The sequence below is a fragment of the Hakea prostrata genome, chromosome 2 (genome assembly GCF_041222555.1).
Source record: "Hakea prostrata isolate BN-2017 chromosome 2, UWA_Hpros_2, whole genome shotgun sequence".
In the NCBI taxonomy this organism is placed as follows: Eukaryota; Viridiplantae; Streptophyta; class Magnoliopsida; order Proteales; family Proteaceae; genus Hakea; species Hakea prostrata.
This window is the reverse complement of record NC_142601.1, coordinates 47,298,798-47,315,276: the sequence shown is the minus strand read 5'-3', so window position 1 is coordinate 47,315,276 and position 16,479 is coordinate 47,298,798. Positions and strand designations below refer to the sequence as shown.

Genomic DNA, 16,479 nt, shown 5'->3' with positions numbered 1-16,479 from the left:
TAATTCAAATATATGTTTTATTGAATTGACAAGGTCAATTTGGATTAAACTCATCTATAGAATTAGAATCGGTCCAGAGCTTATTCTTGTATTATAAGCCCTTGCCCTTCTTCTTGCAACAGAGCATTCCATTCACAACCTTTATTTATGTCACTTTATATTATGATTTCTATAACGGGAACTGTAGTCCCACATCGGGCAAAAAAGAGCTAGTTACTTGGTTTATATATATATAGTACGAACTTATGTAATACAATCTTTGGGGTTAAGGATCGCACCCACGCAATACAATGTGAACCAATGTGCGACAAAAACCAAGCATGAACCATAGTGTGATCCAACCATGGTTATATTTTGGGGAGAGGTGGGTCGTGGGTCATAGGCCTTAATCCGAAAAGCTCATTGCTAAGTGAAAGTGTGAAGATGCTATTAGAGAGACTTTCTCTTAGGGAGGTAAATAGGTAGGAAGTTGAGATAAATAAGTACCCTCATAAAGAGAAGTGACATTAACCTTTCACCCACGACTTTTAGGGTTCTATATAAACTCACTTCGAGCTCATTTTTTACAATGAATTTTCTTCTCCTCCTCCTCCTCCTATCTCCTCCTATCTCCTCCTCTCTCCTTGTTGTATTTCTATTAAGCAACAAATGCAAAATTATTACACCTGAAGTAAACTTTATGGGGTGCAACCTTAAAGGTTTGGGCTAACTTATCTTGGGGGTGAAGATACATTTGGTATCCATGTTGCACAAATAGGGGTGTCTAAATACTTTAAAGAAAATATCTCTGGTACATTTTAGCTCTAACAAAATTTGTGATTACAACAACAATCTTACAAGTGTTTGTGCAGATTCGTCTAAAAATTCTCTAAACACTTTTTCCACTTTTGATGCCTCAACCATGAAAAATATCACCAATGGCAATAAAACCCAAGTTAACACTCACTATTAAAAAGAAAAATTAAAGAACTAAAGAAAAAATCCAGGTTAGAAGACAAAACTATAAGCACCGACTTTCAATAGACTGATAATTTTATTTTATGCATAATATTTTGAGTAATTAATTGGATATGTTTTCAAGAAGTCATGAAGAGTTAGTCGTCATTACACAACTGATGGTTTAAACCAAGATTCGGCCCCGACCATGCTATGGCCGTTGCTAACTGGGATCTGTGACTCGACTGTGGTTGAGCCGTATTCGACCGTAGTCGAAGATTGAACTGAAAGTAGACCCGGTTTGGTACAAATTTTCCTGATCGTGGTTCAACTGGGTTCAGTAATATTTTATCCATATCAACCATTAAAGAAAATACATTTCCAAGGAAACCCACATAGAGAAAGAGGCGATGGATAGAGAATTTTGTTTGAGGAAGCTGTGAAATCCCCCGGATTTCTACCCCTTTACCACGTGGTTTTAAGACCGAGAACCTGGGCCTCGAGTCGGTGACAACTAAGGGCCCTTCAATTCGAGCCTGAAGGATTGGAAATGGAACCAATATTGGTGGATGACCCTTGTGGTGACTCAACAACTCTCCTAGAGTTTAAGTGAAGAGAGCAGATTAATCACGATGGTGTAAAAAAGGTGATTTTGGAATGTCTATAGATCAGCGATGGAGAATTCAATTGACGCGAATAATGTATCAAATTGAAGATCATCGAAAAACCTTTCCAACGAGCCAAAAGTGACCAAAATCGGAGTCCGTTTGGGGGTCCAACCATGGGCTGAAGGTTGGCCCGGTTGGGTGAACCAATCCCCCACCTAGTTTTCTGTTTAGGGGCAAAAACGAAATTTCGGGTTTTTAAGCCCTATTTTATGTTTTAACTCATTCGTGACCGCATTTCTTTATGCAATAATGAGTTTGTGGCTGCGGGAAGAGGAGAAACTAAGGAGAAGAGTGGTTTCCATCCTTTCAAAGGTGCTCTACGACTCGGATCATTGCGGGAACGTTGAAGGAAGTGAGAATTCTTAAACCTTTCTCTTTAATTATAGTTGGTGGGAGTTTTATCTTCTTAAATTTCGTGGAGATCTTGAAAGGGAAGGTTGTTAGGTATCTTGGATGCTTTTGTTTTCTTGTATTAATGTGTCCCTTTCTAGTATAAAAATTATTGGTGGAATCCTTTGCTTTGATTGATGCATTTTGATTCTTCGGGTCACCCATGGGTGATTTAGGAGAGCCAAATTTGGGGATTTTTTATCTAGGTCAAATTGGATCAAATTGAAGGTACCCGAAGGATCCTTTTGTTGCCAATTAGACATTCCCAGAGTTTCATTTCGATTAGACTTCAATTGATGGCGAAATAGAGGCCACTCACAAGTAAAGTTGAGAACTACCCTTTTGTAAACTAGTGGTAAGGATTCGGTTTTCGTGGAAGATTTTGGGATATCCTTTGAAACAAAAAAAAATTAACTCCTATTTTTATTTGTTAATCCTCTTGCATGAATAGGTTTATATATCTTTAGTCACCAACTTGTGGGAATGAATTACTGAACTTTGGAGAAAGGAATGAGGAATATACTTAACCTTATATTACATGTATAATTATGTTAGTTAATTTTCATTGTTGATGCCTTGCATTGCTTTAGCATTATCTTGTGGTTATGTATGTGGTTGTTGAAAAGTAAAGAAATAAATTTGCTTCTAATTGTTAATATTTATTAAATGGTGATATGAGAATGTATGAGATGGATGAGATTGAATGGATTGAGTTTTTCTTTTACTTAAATTGTTGATATGAAAATATATAGATGATATTGAATTAAATTTATCCTTTTAATTTTATGTTGCAAACTAGGGTTGTAGGTTCACCCATTGCCCATTGCCCTAGTGACATTACGTGTTTGCCTAGATTGTGATTGGGGAATGGGGAATGCCCTTTTGGCGTTTCTGTCGTTGGACACCAGTAGATGTGGTATGTGACGCATTCCTATGGTGCCCTTGGCGCTTTCCCTGATTACTGATTGACATACCTAGGACATATCTAGAAGTGTTGGTTTATGTGATCTCATGAGTACTACTACTCTTTCAACAGGGGTATTGAAGCTGGTTAACCCGTGATGTTAGTGGGTGGGTCATGTGTGTCAAGTAGGCCCACTATCATCATAGAGAGATAGGGTTGCATATAATATATAATGGCTCATGGACGCTTAAGACTGGTAACCAACCCGTGAGAGGAAATGGAGAGCATCATGTCCATTATATGTGATGATTAATGGGTTAAGGAATGAGGTCCGACAGATGCCTTCGGTTGAGGATTCCATTCATAGGTGGGAAAGTATCAAACCAATAGGGTATTAGGTATGAGGGGAGATATTGGATACTGAACCGAGTTGGTTGGTGTCCATAGGGGAGGTATCTATTCCACATGTAGTACGAGACCATATGACTTTACATTGGGCCTAGGATTGTTCTTGACACGCGCCAGATCTTATACCAATAGTGATGTGAAAGAGTGGTGACCTAATCCCCAACCAAGGCTTGACAGGACTTTACCCAACAATTGCGGAGAACCCAACAGACGTGCTTGAGTGCCGTGAGGGAAGTGTGATGAGATCACCCAAAGAAGACTGATGTATGACTTAATGATAGAGTTAGGAGCATAATATCATAATCATTCATATATCATATTATTATCATTATTTACATTATCAATATTCATGTTATATGTGCGGTGTGGAATCTTGTTAATAAATGCATGATATGATGTTGAGTTGACCTCACTGAGTTTTGTTGAACTCATTCCTTTTATATGTCTTTTTCTATTAGAATATACTGCAGCTTATGATGACTCTTTCGAAATGGAGGATTCATTGCCGACATATATTCTTGAAAGAGTGACCGAAGAAGAAGTGGATGCACATGGAGCTTAATGTCAGTGTGGATTCCATTAAAGAATTAGTCTAGTTTATTTTTCGCTGAGAAGAAAACCATCCTTTTTTCTTTTCAAAACACTGATGTTATACATTTTTATTTGAAGTAATGGATAATTGTAACCTTTATTTCGGTTTTGATAATATATTACTTGAACTTGATTTATTCTTGTCCATTTAATTATGCTATATTATGTTTTTGTATGGATTTGTCATTGAACTTAGATCTTGTGGTGTATCACCCCCACGGGCATTCGGGTAATGACCGGATCTGGTTGGATGGGGTGTGACAAAAGAAGCATGGAACACAGAGCTGAGTAGCCCTGCTTCTCCTAAGACGTTCATTCATCATGTGATGATAACTACAATCATTCTCAACCTCTGTGTTTCCATTCTTCACTGTTGGATATTTGGTTGATGCAGCAACGTAGTTGGTGGTGGTTAAACAACGGAGTCGTAGAGGGAGAGGCAGAGGAGAGAGAAAATATTAGAGAAATGATATGGTTAAGAGAGGAAGAATATTAACATAGGATTAGAATATGACATGTATTTATCATCTGATGACACACTAGATGAAACTAGAGTTTGTATTAATCATCTGATGGCACAGGAGCTAATAAAAATCCAATTTGAACTTGGGTTTTCACACAGAGCTTATTTGAGTTAGGATAAAAATGAATACTTCACTTTAGTCATTGCATTAGTCATATTCTGATGATTCACTGGGCACTCCGTGGGAGATCTTCTCTACGAAAAGAAGCCGAACCCTTTAACGTTCATTTTCCAATGTAAACAAATTGGACAGTCTCCTTCCCTTTTAACTTAGTGAAATGATACTTACAACCTTCTTAATCTTAATTGGATAAATTATACCCTTCTTACTAGCCAAAGGTGACGATTTCCCCCTTTTACCTCCGTTAAGTTGTATGTTTAGTATCAATTAATTTTTAAAATCCAAAATACCCTTTACTATCAAAATACCCTTAATTAATAGATGTAGAAGAAACAATTTCTCTGTTCACCTATTATATATTTGACAATCTCTTCTGTGGAGATCGTAAGTCCAATGATATTTTAGTTTTGAATCTTCATCTTTCCACACCTTCAAGCCCCTCAATCCCTAGGCCTATGGGGCCCTAGTCTTTGTGACTATTTAATAATGAAAAAAGAAAAAGAAAAAGAAAAAATAATGGCACAACCCCTTCACCATTGACGACTTGAACCTTAATGGAGATGTCCTTCTCAAGGATTTGAACTTTTGCATCTCTTCCTAAGCATTGGATGTCTTTCAATGTTGCGTGGAGACGCATATCCGCTCTATCCTCAAATCTTGAATATCGAGTGCTAATCAAGTTAGGGCGATGGAGGTTGAACTTAAGGAAATTGGATTTTGTTGTATGACGAGGACTAAGTTGGTGTGCCCAATTGGAACTACCACCAGCGACGAGGGTGGTATGAACAACAGAAGGAGCATTTGCAAAGTGGAGAAACAAATGGGGAGTAATTATCATTATACAATTAAGAGGGGTCTAAGTGTCATCTCATCAGTTTAGAGGGAAAATAACTATCATTTATCCTAAAAAAGATTGTTAATTTTTTTTTTTGTGTGGAGAATAAGTGATTCTTTATATACTGAGGATAGGATAATGGTATTACATAATATACTATTAAGTAAAATCAACCCACAACCTCTTCACTAAAAATAATTGATATTATCAATTTACCTATGACTTTTATCATTTATTCTTTTTGGAATAAAACAGCTTTTTTTGTTAATAAAACTTAAAAAATAATCGAAAGTACATTCAATGGGTGTATCTCCCTTGGTGAGACTTTTTTTTTGGAAAGGTAGCTTGTTACTATGGGGTGACCGCCCCGAGTGGATGTGAACCTAGGACCTCCCCGTGGGAGGGCGGGTCTTAATCGCTTGACTAACCCATCATTGGCATAGCGTTGGTGAGACTTGGGAAGGTGCCATGTGTTAAGAGATCTAATAGTGTAAAACAGGAATGCGAGGTATGGGTATAAATATAATTTTTTTTTTCTTTTTTACTTTACATTTTGGATTAATATTTTTTAAATTTATATTATAGACCAAAGCTAAAATCAATCAATTGAGAAAGTGCAATCAGTTCTGGCATCGCATATGAGTAAAAAAAGAACTGCCACTAACCCTGCTTTACATCTCCAACGAGAAATTAGAACTGCAATTAAGAAGAACAAGGTGCAGTGCCTCTGAGGTGTTTTTTTTCCAAAGGGTTTTATGATTCTTCACTAGACATGTTTTGTATAACACGTATGTGTTATCTTTATTATACATTTTTTTTTTTTTTTTTTTTTTCTTTCTCTTATCTCTTTTTTTTGCTAGGGTTTCGAGAACGGAAAGCACGCAATGGTGAAAAGTGCATTCCGCCATTGCGAGAGAGTGGAGCGATGTCCGCCCCACGGGTGAACTGCAATGTCAGGAACGAGGCTATGAATACCTTCCATATTTCGTGTATACAAGCTGAAGGCTTGTATCTCCGATTTTGTTCCGCCGTCCGATCCTCCCGGTGCAAGTGTTGTTTTGATTCGGTCGTCCCAAACTCACTCAAATTGACAACAAGCCCCCTCCTCATGGAGCCTTCTTGTTGGTTCTCCCTTCACTTCCAAAATCGCCTTGAACTCCATAGTTCGAGTGTTCTGTCTCGTGGAATAAGAAGAAGAACCTTCGGTATTTAAAGGAGAACGCGTGGCCCTGTCTATCAAAGTCGCCCGACTTACATGGCGCTTGAACAGGGGACTGTCGCTAGGTGACTTCCGCCATGCCGAACCTTGGTTTTACCTACACAAAAACATGACATTTATGGAAGAAGGGCGGGGGGGAGGGGGGTAATTGGTCTAATCAACTTTCCCTCAATATGTACTGTGAGAGTTTTTGAAGAACAACCAGCTAGATTTTGTTTTAGGATTCCGTCTTCTTCCGGCGACCCTGTGGCTGGGCCCCCCCGCCGCCTTTGAGGTGGAGGCCCTCCACCTCCACCCCTCCCGGGTCCCTCCCTCCTCTCCCCCTCGTTTTTCTCGTTTTTCTTTATTTTTCCTCCGCTCGCTCCCTCCCTCCTCTCCCCTCGGCGCGTTCTCCATCTCCACCCCTCTTTCCGCCTCTCGTGCGCCTCCTCCACACCCTTCTCTCTGCCTCTCGGGAAGATCTCTTGTTGCTCCCTCTGGTTCTTTCTTCTTTTCTTCCCTCCGAGTCGCGTCCGCCCCCCCCTATTCTTTCCGCCTTCTTCTCCTCCTCTCGCAGTAGATGTGAGTTTTTGCTTCTTCTCATCTTTTGTTTCCTTCCTCGCCTCGCATACTTTTCCCCCCCCCCCCTTTCTCCTCTTTTCTCACACACTTCATTCGGAAAAAAAATAAAAATATAATAATCTCGGTTCGCGACCTTTGGTCCCCCTCTTCTATCTCTGGGTGCCTTCCTTTTCCCCTTTCTTCGGAAAAAAAAATTTTTTTGGGGGGCGTCGTTGGTGCCTCCGCGATAAACTCCAAATCGGGATACAGTTTTTGCGACAAGCGAACGCCCGGCGGGGGGCGGGTCTAATCCTTCTCCACACTTTTGTGTTACCCTACATCAACCAAATGCTTTGTGCCTCCCTGAGGGTGTTGTGTGTTTGTACCACCTGAGGGTTGGTTTGAGGAGCTAACAAGGGGATTGTTCCCCTATGTGGGTCAGCTGGGCACCTGTTGCCTTTTTCTCGGGTTTTTGGGCTTGGTCCCCAGATGACACGCATGTATGCACCTTTCCGCTCCTTGGTTCGGTGTCCTGTGTCGCGCTTCGTCTTTGTGGCTCTTTACCAAACCAAAAAAAAAAGCTTTTTTTACTTTTATGAAGCTCAAAAGTTCAATACAAAAGTAAAATTTGAGCAGTGTGAGCAAAGACTCTGAACACTTGAGGACGCTATAAAATTCGCCAGGTGCTTCCTTTCCAAAGATAAGATGATCAAAGAACAACTAAGCCCCACTTGACAAAAATTGTGGCAGCATCATTACGTTTCAGAAAATAAAATAGTCACTGTGTCTATAGGAAAACTAATTGCACAAACCAGCTACCAACTCATTTATATGTTATCAATTACTATTCATAAGCATCCCCACACACTTCCTCCAAGTTCTCTGGCATTCCATTTGTCTGAGACATAGGATCATCTGATCATAATCAACTGATCATACTCCCAAAAGAGCCATGTGGTTTTAAAGGAAATCTGGAGCAGAGTTTTTGGACACAAGGCTTGCTATAAGTTAACCATACCCAGTCTCCTCTGATGTATTCAATCAGGCATGATCATGGATTTTTCTTTCTGACAACTTCTGAATTTATGCATCAATCATAAGTGAAATCCAGGGCAAGAACAAGGACGTGACTGAAATATATTTTGTTCTATCCTCAATCAGATAGTAAGATGATGTTGGCTGTTACTGGACAGGTAACATATATACTTTGAGGAGCATTCTCAGCCGTGTGATTGCCCCTCCTGTTCAAATTTGACAACTCTGCTGCATTGGTAAAATTTGTTTCATAACAGATCCTGCAACAACATTTTCAAATAAGGGAAGCAGGTTACCACTGTGAAGCTGACCTGTAACCATGGAATAACCACCTAAACCATAATTTGCAATTGCTGAATTTGGGCCATCAACATTCTGATAGTGAGAAGGAGAACCTCCTGCACCATTATGCATGGGTATAGAGGGACCTTTTGGTTTGTATAAGTTACCAGAGGATACATCAGGTTTATAGATTTCAGCTTGGGGATCAACTATCATCAAAGATTAGTTCAGGTGCATCCCAGCCCCATTATTTTTACCCAAATTAGACTTACCATTCAATACATCACCCAATTCAATGGTCAAAAAAAAGAAACACATTTAAACCTCTCAGAGGAAACTAATACACAATAACTTATCAAAAGAAGAAAATAATTAGCCTTCCATTTGATAACCATGAGACTTCAGTAGATGTATTTGAAGCAAGACCCGCAAAATATAGTACAATATAAATAAACATAAAGCTTTAGTCGAAGTATTTAAGGCCCAGTGGATACAAACCACCATATTCTGGGTTTTTTCAGGTACTGTACCAGTTTGAGCAAAGGACTCAACCTGCCAAAAAAAATTAACTGTCAATTCCTCTCGTTTCAGCATCAGTTCAAAGGGGTCAATTTTTTTTTTGAGAAATAACATCCACAATTTCACATTCAGTTAAAATTATGATAATCAACATATAGAGAAAATCAGAAGCACTACTTCAAAACATATAAACATCTAATTAGGTCATCAGGACATATAAACATCTAATTAGGTCATCAGGTGCAAGAAGCACAAAGACCCTTGTAGTTATCAAAAACAAAAATACTGTTTTCAATTAGGATTACGATAACCAATGCAAAATCCAGAATAAAGCACAAATCTAATTAATATGTTCTTTGAGCAGCTGCTAATATGCATTGAGAATGATATCAATAGCAACAGGCATCACTCAGAAGTTATCTGCATATAAGCAACAAATAAAGAAATATCAGAATTACTACTTCACATTTAGAATTACAATAAACAAATTGGCAATTGTTAGACACATTCATGTACCTGCAGCAGAGAAACAGTGTCCGCTACTCCCCTGGTTAGTAGGCTGAGAGCAAAAAACATTGACCAACAAAAAGTGATGGATCAGATATTGGGCCATTCATGTCATTCGATACAATCACACTTTTAATAATGTATACCTGAGATGCGGAGGCTTGAGAGGATTGGATGGTTGGCATGAAAGAATAAGGTGTCCCATGTGCCTATAATATGACAAAATATTAAAAGAAAAAGAAAAACACGAATTCTTAGAGTCAAATGCAACCAACCACTTGAAATTTTATAATTTACCATAACAAGACCCTTTGGATGGTTGACCAAATTTGAGGGAGTATGGCTCGATGGGCCTTGGTTCTTCCTCTTTCTCTTTTCCAACTCACTTATAGTTTTTCTATTGACTTTGCTATTAGACTCCTCATTCTTCTTCCTTATTTTTTCTTTAAGGCGTTTACCAACATTCAAATCAGAATTCTCATTTGAGTGGTCATCTTCATTTGGATTAGGGGTAGATAGAACAAGATTGTCCAAATGTTGACACATATCATAAGCTACTCTCTTCACATATTCAAACCCCTCTACTGATCTGGATGCTTGTGATGCAATCTTTATCAGGGTATGACAAAGAAAAGTATAACACTTTGACTGATCCAAGGTCATGTCTTCTTCAACTTGGTTTTTTTTGTCATATTCTTGTGACATACTTCTTGCAGTACGTGTCCATCGACTCAAAATGTATGCTTCAGGAATCAACTTAATGTCCAATATATCTAACACCTTCAACACATGACAACATAGGATGCCCATTGATTCAAACTTTCTACAACTACATTCAACAGTAAAAATATGTGGATTACACTTAACTTGGTATTCCTTCTCGGACTTCCATATACCAATAACATATTCACGCACTTCCATATATTCATTTCGATGCTTTATATGGCACATAGGCATCCAGTCATACTCATCTTGAAAGAGATCAAAGATTTTAGGAGTGTACAACATTGCTGCCTGACACATAATAGGAGCATGATTATGCTTATTGTTTGGTCTCTCACTTTGTGCATCAAATTCAGCCTTTAATTCATTTTCACGCTTTGACTCAACTATTCTTGCAAAATGCTTTAGAAAGCATACAATGTGCGTAGTATGCTTAATGTGATCCTTCATTTCAGCATTTAAGCTTTCACTCAACTGTGTATTCTGCATTCCTCCTATGAATGTACATTTCATATAACTCCTCGCCCACTTATCTTTTATTTTATAAGCACAATCCAACCATGAATTATCTCCAACCACATAGTACGAGCTAAAGGAATTTCTCCATTCAGCCTCAAAATCTACTTCCTCCTCGTACTCATACATACACTTCTGCAATATTGATAGAAAACTTGTTTCCTCCTTCCTTAAGTTCCGCAAATACTTGATTGCATGTTGCATTAATTGCCAAGAACATAAGTAGTGATTTGTTCCAATAAAAACCTCAGAGACTGCCAACGACAGGGCAACATCTTGATCAGTGAAAATTGTTTTAGGCTTTTTCTGTCCATGAGTTTCCAAAAAGGTTTTGAATAACCATTTATATGATTCTACTGTCTCATCATACAAAAGTGCTGCTCCAAATACAACTACTCCTTTGTGATGATTAAAACCATAGAAGATACCAAAAGGCCTATTTTCCTTATTAGTGCAAAATGTTGTATCAAATGTAACAACATCACCAAAAAGTGCATAATCAATTATCATCTTTGCATCAGCCCAAAATATATTTGTAACCAACTCATCGACATCCAATTGCACTGCATAAGTAAATAATGGATTACGCCTAACTTGATCTTCAAAATATTGAAGCATGCTCCCAACTTCACCATAACATAATCCCCCTTTACGTCGTCTAGTTTGTAGGTAATTGCAATTATCTACACCAACATTATGACTTCCACCAACCTGTGCACCCATGTATTGAATGTCCTTGGTTTCATCACCCAATTCAATCTCAAATGCTTGTGTGTTCGAGATTTTACGTAGTGAACGCATCATGTGAGTAGTGGATGGGGTGTGCAACTCATGATTATGAGCATCAAAAAAATCAGCGCACTCGTATTTTCCATTTTCCATAAGCTTGATTCTCATGCGAGCTTCACAATTAGTCCTTGTCTCCTTTCTTGGATACTTAACTGTAGGTCTATCACGCCTATCTTTCACCTTGAAACCTTGTTTGGAACATGAAAACATCCTAGATGTTATCATTGAGACATCTTGCCTACTCTTGTGAGCATATTGTTTCCTAATACTAAACCCCATCATACATCCATAACAATTGTAGAATTGATATGCATCTTCTTCAGAATTGAATTGCATGCCAATCTTAGGCTTGATTTCATCATTTCTATCCATTTTGGTGTTCAACATTCTTCACTCATCTTCTCTTTTTCCCAAGTGTTCCAAATGATAATCTATCATCACAAATAAACATAAACAACAAAGTCAATTTTCAAGTTCAAATAATCAAAATGAATCATATTCCATGAACATAATGAATGATTAACATCTCATAAATCTAGCATCTTTCAATAAATGAAAAATTTTTCATCATAAAACATCTGAAGCATTTATTGTATCCAAATGAGAATATCAAAGTGGGATCATAATAGCCTATATGATACACAATCAACATTAAAATGTATAAAGACTATAAGTGAAGATGATGGAAGAAGAAACAAGAGTCCTGCTGAAATTAGAAGCTTGGGATAAGAAGAGAAGTATCCAAAAGAATTGCTATTTATTACATGTGGCAGCATAAACTGGAACGAATATTCTAGTGAGGTAATCTGCATCTATGGATTATTTGGGGAATAACCCCAAAACCAGTCTACTTGAAGTGCATTTATCTTTCGGATTATTAGTTGGGGAAGATGTGCCAAAAAAGCAATCCACAACAAACAAGATCACAAGTCAGTCATCTATAATGGTAAAGCTGAGAACTATAAGTTTGTTGTATTTCACTTCTATTTACTAATCACTATTAGTACCTGCAGAAGCTTGGTCATTCAAATAAAAATCTTCTTCTATAATGCAGTTTCCCGTTCTGCATGCACTTTCTAAAGGCTCAAGGTTTGATTCTTTCTTCTTATGAATGTACTCCTTGGTTAATCTACACAAACCCTACAAATGGTGAAACTAAATTCACATATCAATCAATTCTTGTATGGTCTAATATGAGGAAAGAGATCTAGTAATAAGAACAAGACTTAATTCATCTTAGGTCCAAGAAGTTATTTAGGCCCTTGATCCTTTAGGTTAGAATCATAAAAGCTAAAATCTTCAGAAAAGAAGATAGAAATGAAGTAAATTCTTTGTCATTTGTCAAAGCTTCTCCGGAGAGATGGCCAAAAGAATGTGTCTGTTTACAATTATTTGTAAGCTAAACACATCTATTACTCAAATAACATGAAAAAACCCACTTATTTGCTATAAGCACAATCTGAAACAAATAAGCTTACTTTTACCTGCTACTGGAGTATTTATTTTTCTGGCTACTTACTGTGCTGCTGATTATTAGTACCATCCTAACATCCAAGTCTGGACTTTGCTTTTAAGCCTCAATCCAATATTTTATCTGGAAGGCATGTTTCTAATTTACAGAGAGAATCAGAGAACCTTTTCCAACCCTTTTCTTATCAGATAAAAAGAAAGGATTCATAACTTTTAATATAAAAAAAGAGGAGATTTGGTGGGAACCAACAGTTGACTCGATATTCTACAAGGAATTGGAGAGATATGTCAAGTTCATAAAGATTCAGAAGACATCTTTTATGATGAGCAGTTGGGGTAATCAATATACGACAGCCAGGAGTTTTTCAAGCTATGGTCTTGAAGCCTTGGTTCCCCAAGTGAAAGCTGCTCTACATTTACTAAAGTTATACTGACCCTAAGAGGTATCACAACCGTTCCAAATGAAAAATTTCCATTATTTTACTGTTTCTCACTAATAAACCTCAAATTCTCTGAGAGAAATGAGTGATCCACCACCTTCCCCTCCTCCTCCCCTGCCTCCAGACAGCCCCTCCAATCCGGTTGCCCCTCCCTCTAGGTCCTCCCTCTTCTCCCCAACTGCCTCCCCTGCAAACACTGACCTCTCCCTTCATTTCATCCAACCCTCCACTAATGGCTCCACCATGTTCGCTCTTTGTCCCAACTCTTCTCTAGCTCCTGGTATTGCAAAATGGAAGGCCTGCCTTGTTGGCAACTTCGTCGGCCTCCATCCTTCCCTGAATGTTACTCACGCCTCCCTCTCTAAGCAATGGAAAGCTGAAGACTCTCTCCACTCATATTTGCTTATCAATGGTGTCTTCATTTTCCGCTTCTTAAATGAAGAAGCTAAGCTACGGGCAATTGAAGGTGTCCATTGGAAAGTAGGAAACAAGAGGATTTACCTTAGGCAGTAGAGCCCCAAATGAATCTAGAAAAAATGGATTTGAATGCCATCCCACTTTGGGTATCCCTACCTGGCCTTCCTTTGCAATTCAGAAACTCAGACAGCCTATGTTGTATTGCTTCTCTCATTGGCAAACCCATTCATATGGATGCTACCACCCTTCAAACACGAACGACTATTTTTCACCAGAAATGTGTCGAAGACTCTGCTTCCTCCCTGCTGCCCACCTCAGTTCTGGTCAAAGACGAAAATAGATTGAGCTTTGATCAGGTTCTCCATTTTGAAAACCTTCATCCCTGCTGCCCACCTCCTTCTCCCTCTCTTGCTTGGGAGCTGCCTCCCTGCTTACCTGATAAGTTTCCCTAGTGGACTCCCATGAGTCTGCAACCGATGGCTCTTCTGAGTCAGAGACTCCATCTCCTCCTCTATATAGTCGCTGGAGTTGTAGCCAATCTACCAGAGGCTGCCATGTTTCAGCGAAGACTTTATTGTTAATTTCAAGTCTTTTGGAAAGCGAAAGAGTAAGAAAAAATAGCTTCCCGTATCTCCTTGGTTGCTCTATTTTCTTAGTTTGAGGTTTTTTGTTTCTTGTATTTGGTTGCTTTGCTTTGGGCCTTGACTTCCTGTGGGTTCAGCCTTGTGCCCCTCTGGTAACCCCCCCCCCCCCCCCCCCACTTTTCTCCCCTTTGGTTAATGAATTATTTCATTCATCAAAAAAAAAAAAAAAACCCTCAAATTCTTTCCTCCACTGTCTTCAAAAGCCACCTCAACTTCTCCTTCTTACATTCCAAGGGGAGATGGGTTACTGACTTAGTGGTAGCTTCAATCTCACCAGCAACTTCACGCTTTTCTCTGAAGAAGGCGCCATGATTTCAGGCTCTTATGTAATTTGAAGAATTAGAAAACTTCCTTCTTCCCCTTCCCTGTTCTTCTAATTTTTTGAATATTTGCATCACAATGTGTTAACTTTGATTAGTGGTTATACCATGGGTGATAGATTGATACCTTTCTAGTTTTTGTTGGATCTAAGTCAAATTAATTGAAATAAAAATGCTGATCAATGTGAAACACACACGCAATAGAGACTATTGAAATCTACTACAGTTTTTTTCTTTGAGATAGGAGAACTGTACATGAATCCAACTTTAATTAATTTAAGTTCCAACTGCTACAGTTCTTCAGTTCGTGAATCTTTCACTAAAATTTGCGAAATATGAAAGCAAACACCATCTTCTAGTGGTGCAAATAAAATCCTCAAAGAACTCAACACGATCAAAAAGCTGAAAAACTTAATCCTCCTCTTTCATCTTACCTAGAATGGAAGACATTCACGTTCAGTAACTTTTTTTTTATTTTTTCAGTCACAACATACGCATCACATCTCGGAACTATAGAAACCTAAAATTCAAAAACAATATCCCAAGATCGAGAATCTCAATAAAATTAAAAAACTTCTGTTCTCATAAATTCATCAAAACTCATAAAAAACAATTAGGGATGTCAGGGTTAAGGGGTCGCAAATTCACTGGAACGGACGCATTTTTCGCTTAAAGAAAGAACGAGGGAGGAAGAGAAGACAAATTTATGGCAATAAAACATACCTTTACTATGATTGATGTTGCAGAAATTGCATTTGACAAAGAGAGGAAGCAAAATAATGCAGGACGAGAAGGAGCAAGGAGCTTGGAAGAAAGAGAAAGAGAGCGATAGAGATGGGTACCTGAAGGTGGATAAATCCTCACGTTTTTTCAGTGGAATCGAAGAAATCGTTGGACTTGCTGCTGGAATTGTAGAAGCTGGGTCAAGAGAGAACTGTGCGTCAAAAACTGAAGAGTGAAGGCTGTTTTCTCCCTGGTCTCAGACGTTCTGCAGGACACGTTCTCACGAACCATTTTTCATCCGGTTCATTCATTCAGAATAGAGAACGAATAATTTTATCAAGCACGATTGACCCGCATTTTTATTTTTGTTGCTAGACCCGTTTTTCAAATTTTGTTTTTTGTGTGGCTAATTACCCGTTTTTCAATTCTCGCATTGGGATAAACAACGAGAGAAAAATTAAACCAGCGTGTCCCAAACTCCCAATGGGAGGCGGTCAGGTTGAGAACGTTGGATCATTTTCCTCGTTCGAAAATCTACTCCCTTCTTCTATGATCCCCTTTTTCTATTGTGTTTCGAAGACTAATTAGGACCAATTCAATCACGTTGTCATAATTCCAATTGATTTTTTTATTAATATTTTTGATTATTCTCAAAGAAGAAGATTATTATTTTTACCAAACCTATGTGGCTCCAATCACCATCTTATAATAAGAACAAGAGATATTTCTCGACCAATCCCATTTTCTAGTTTGAATTTGTTTCATTTGAAACTTGGGTTCTTCTTTCTTTTTTCTTTTCTTTTATTTTTTTTTTCTATATTCATTCGCTCTCTTTTTCTTTTTATTTTATTCCCATCCATCATTCCTTAAGTCCCATAGGTTTGATCTGATCATGTAGAATCTGACCCCATTTTCTCATCGAACGAAGGGTACGGAATAAATTAGATTGATTTTTCGAT

General features: G+C 38.2%; 1 protein-coding gene across 3 annotated transcripts; it reads right to left on the bottom strand.

Moving 5' to 3' along the window:
- Positions 1 to 7,786: 7,786 nt before the first annotated feature.
- LOC149024529 (protein FAR1-RELATED SEQUENCE 5-like) lies at positions 7,787 to 15,834 on the bottom strand. 3 transcript variants are annotated; one of them, XM_089144754.1, is made up of 5 exons: positions 15,640 to 15,834; positions 9,776 to 11,937; positions 9,625 to 9,687; positions 9,488 to 9,530; positions 7,787 to 9,391 (listed from the first exon to the last, which is right to left on the bottom strand). In XM_089144754.1, the coding sequence occupies exons 2-5, from the start codon at positions 11,891 to 11,893 to the stop codon at positions 9,381 to 9,383; spliced, it is 2,235 nt and encodes a 744-aa protein (XP_089000880.1). In that variant the 5' UTR covers positions 11,894 to 11,937; positions 15,640 to 15,834; the 3' UTR covers positions 7,787 to 9,380. The 3 variants fall into 3 exon arrangements, with proteins under 3 accessions (XP_089000880.1, XP_089000882.1, XP_089000881.1); XM_089144756.1 differs by having other exon boundaries at positions 7,787 to 9,004; XM_089144755.1 differs by lacking the exon at positions 15,640 to 15,834 and adding an exon at positions 15,521 to 15,633.
- Between the last annotated feature and the right edge of the window lie 645 nt (positions 15,835 to 16,479).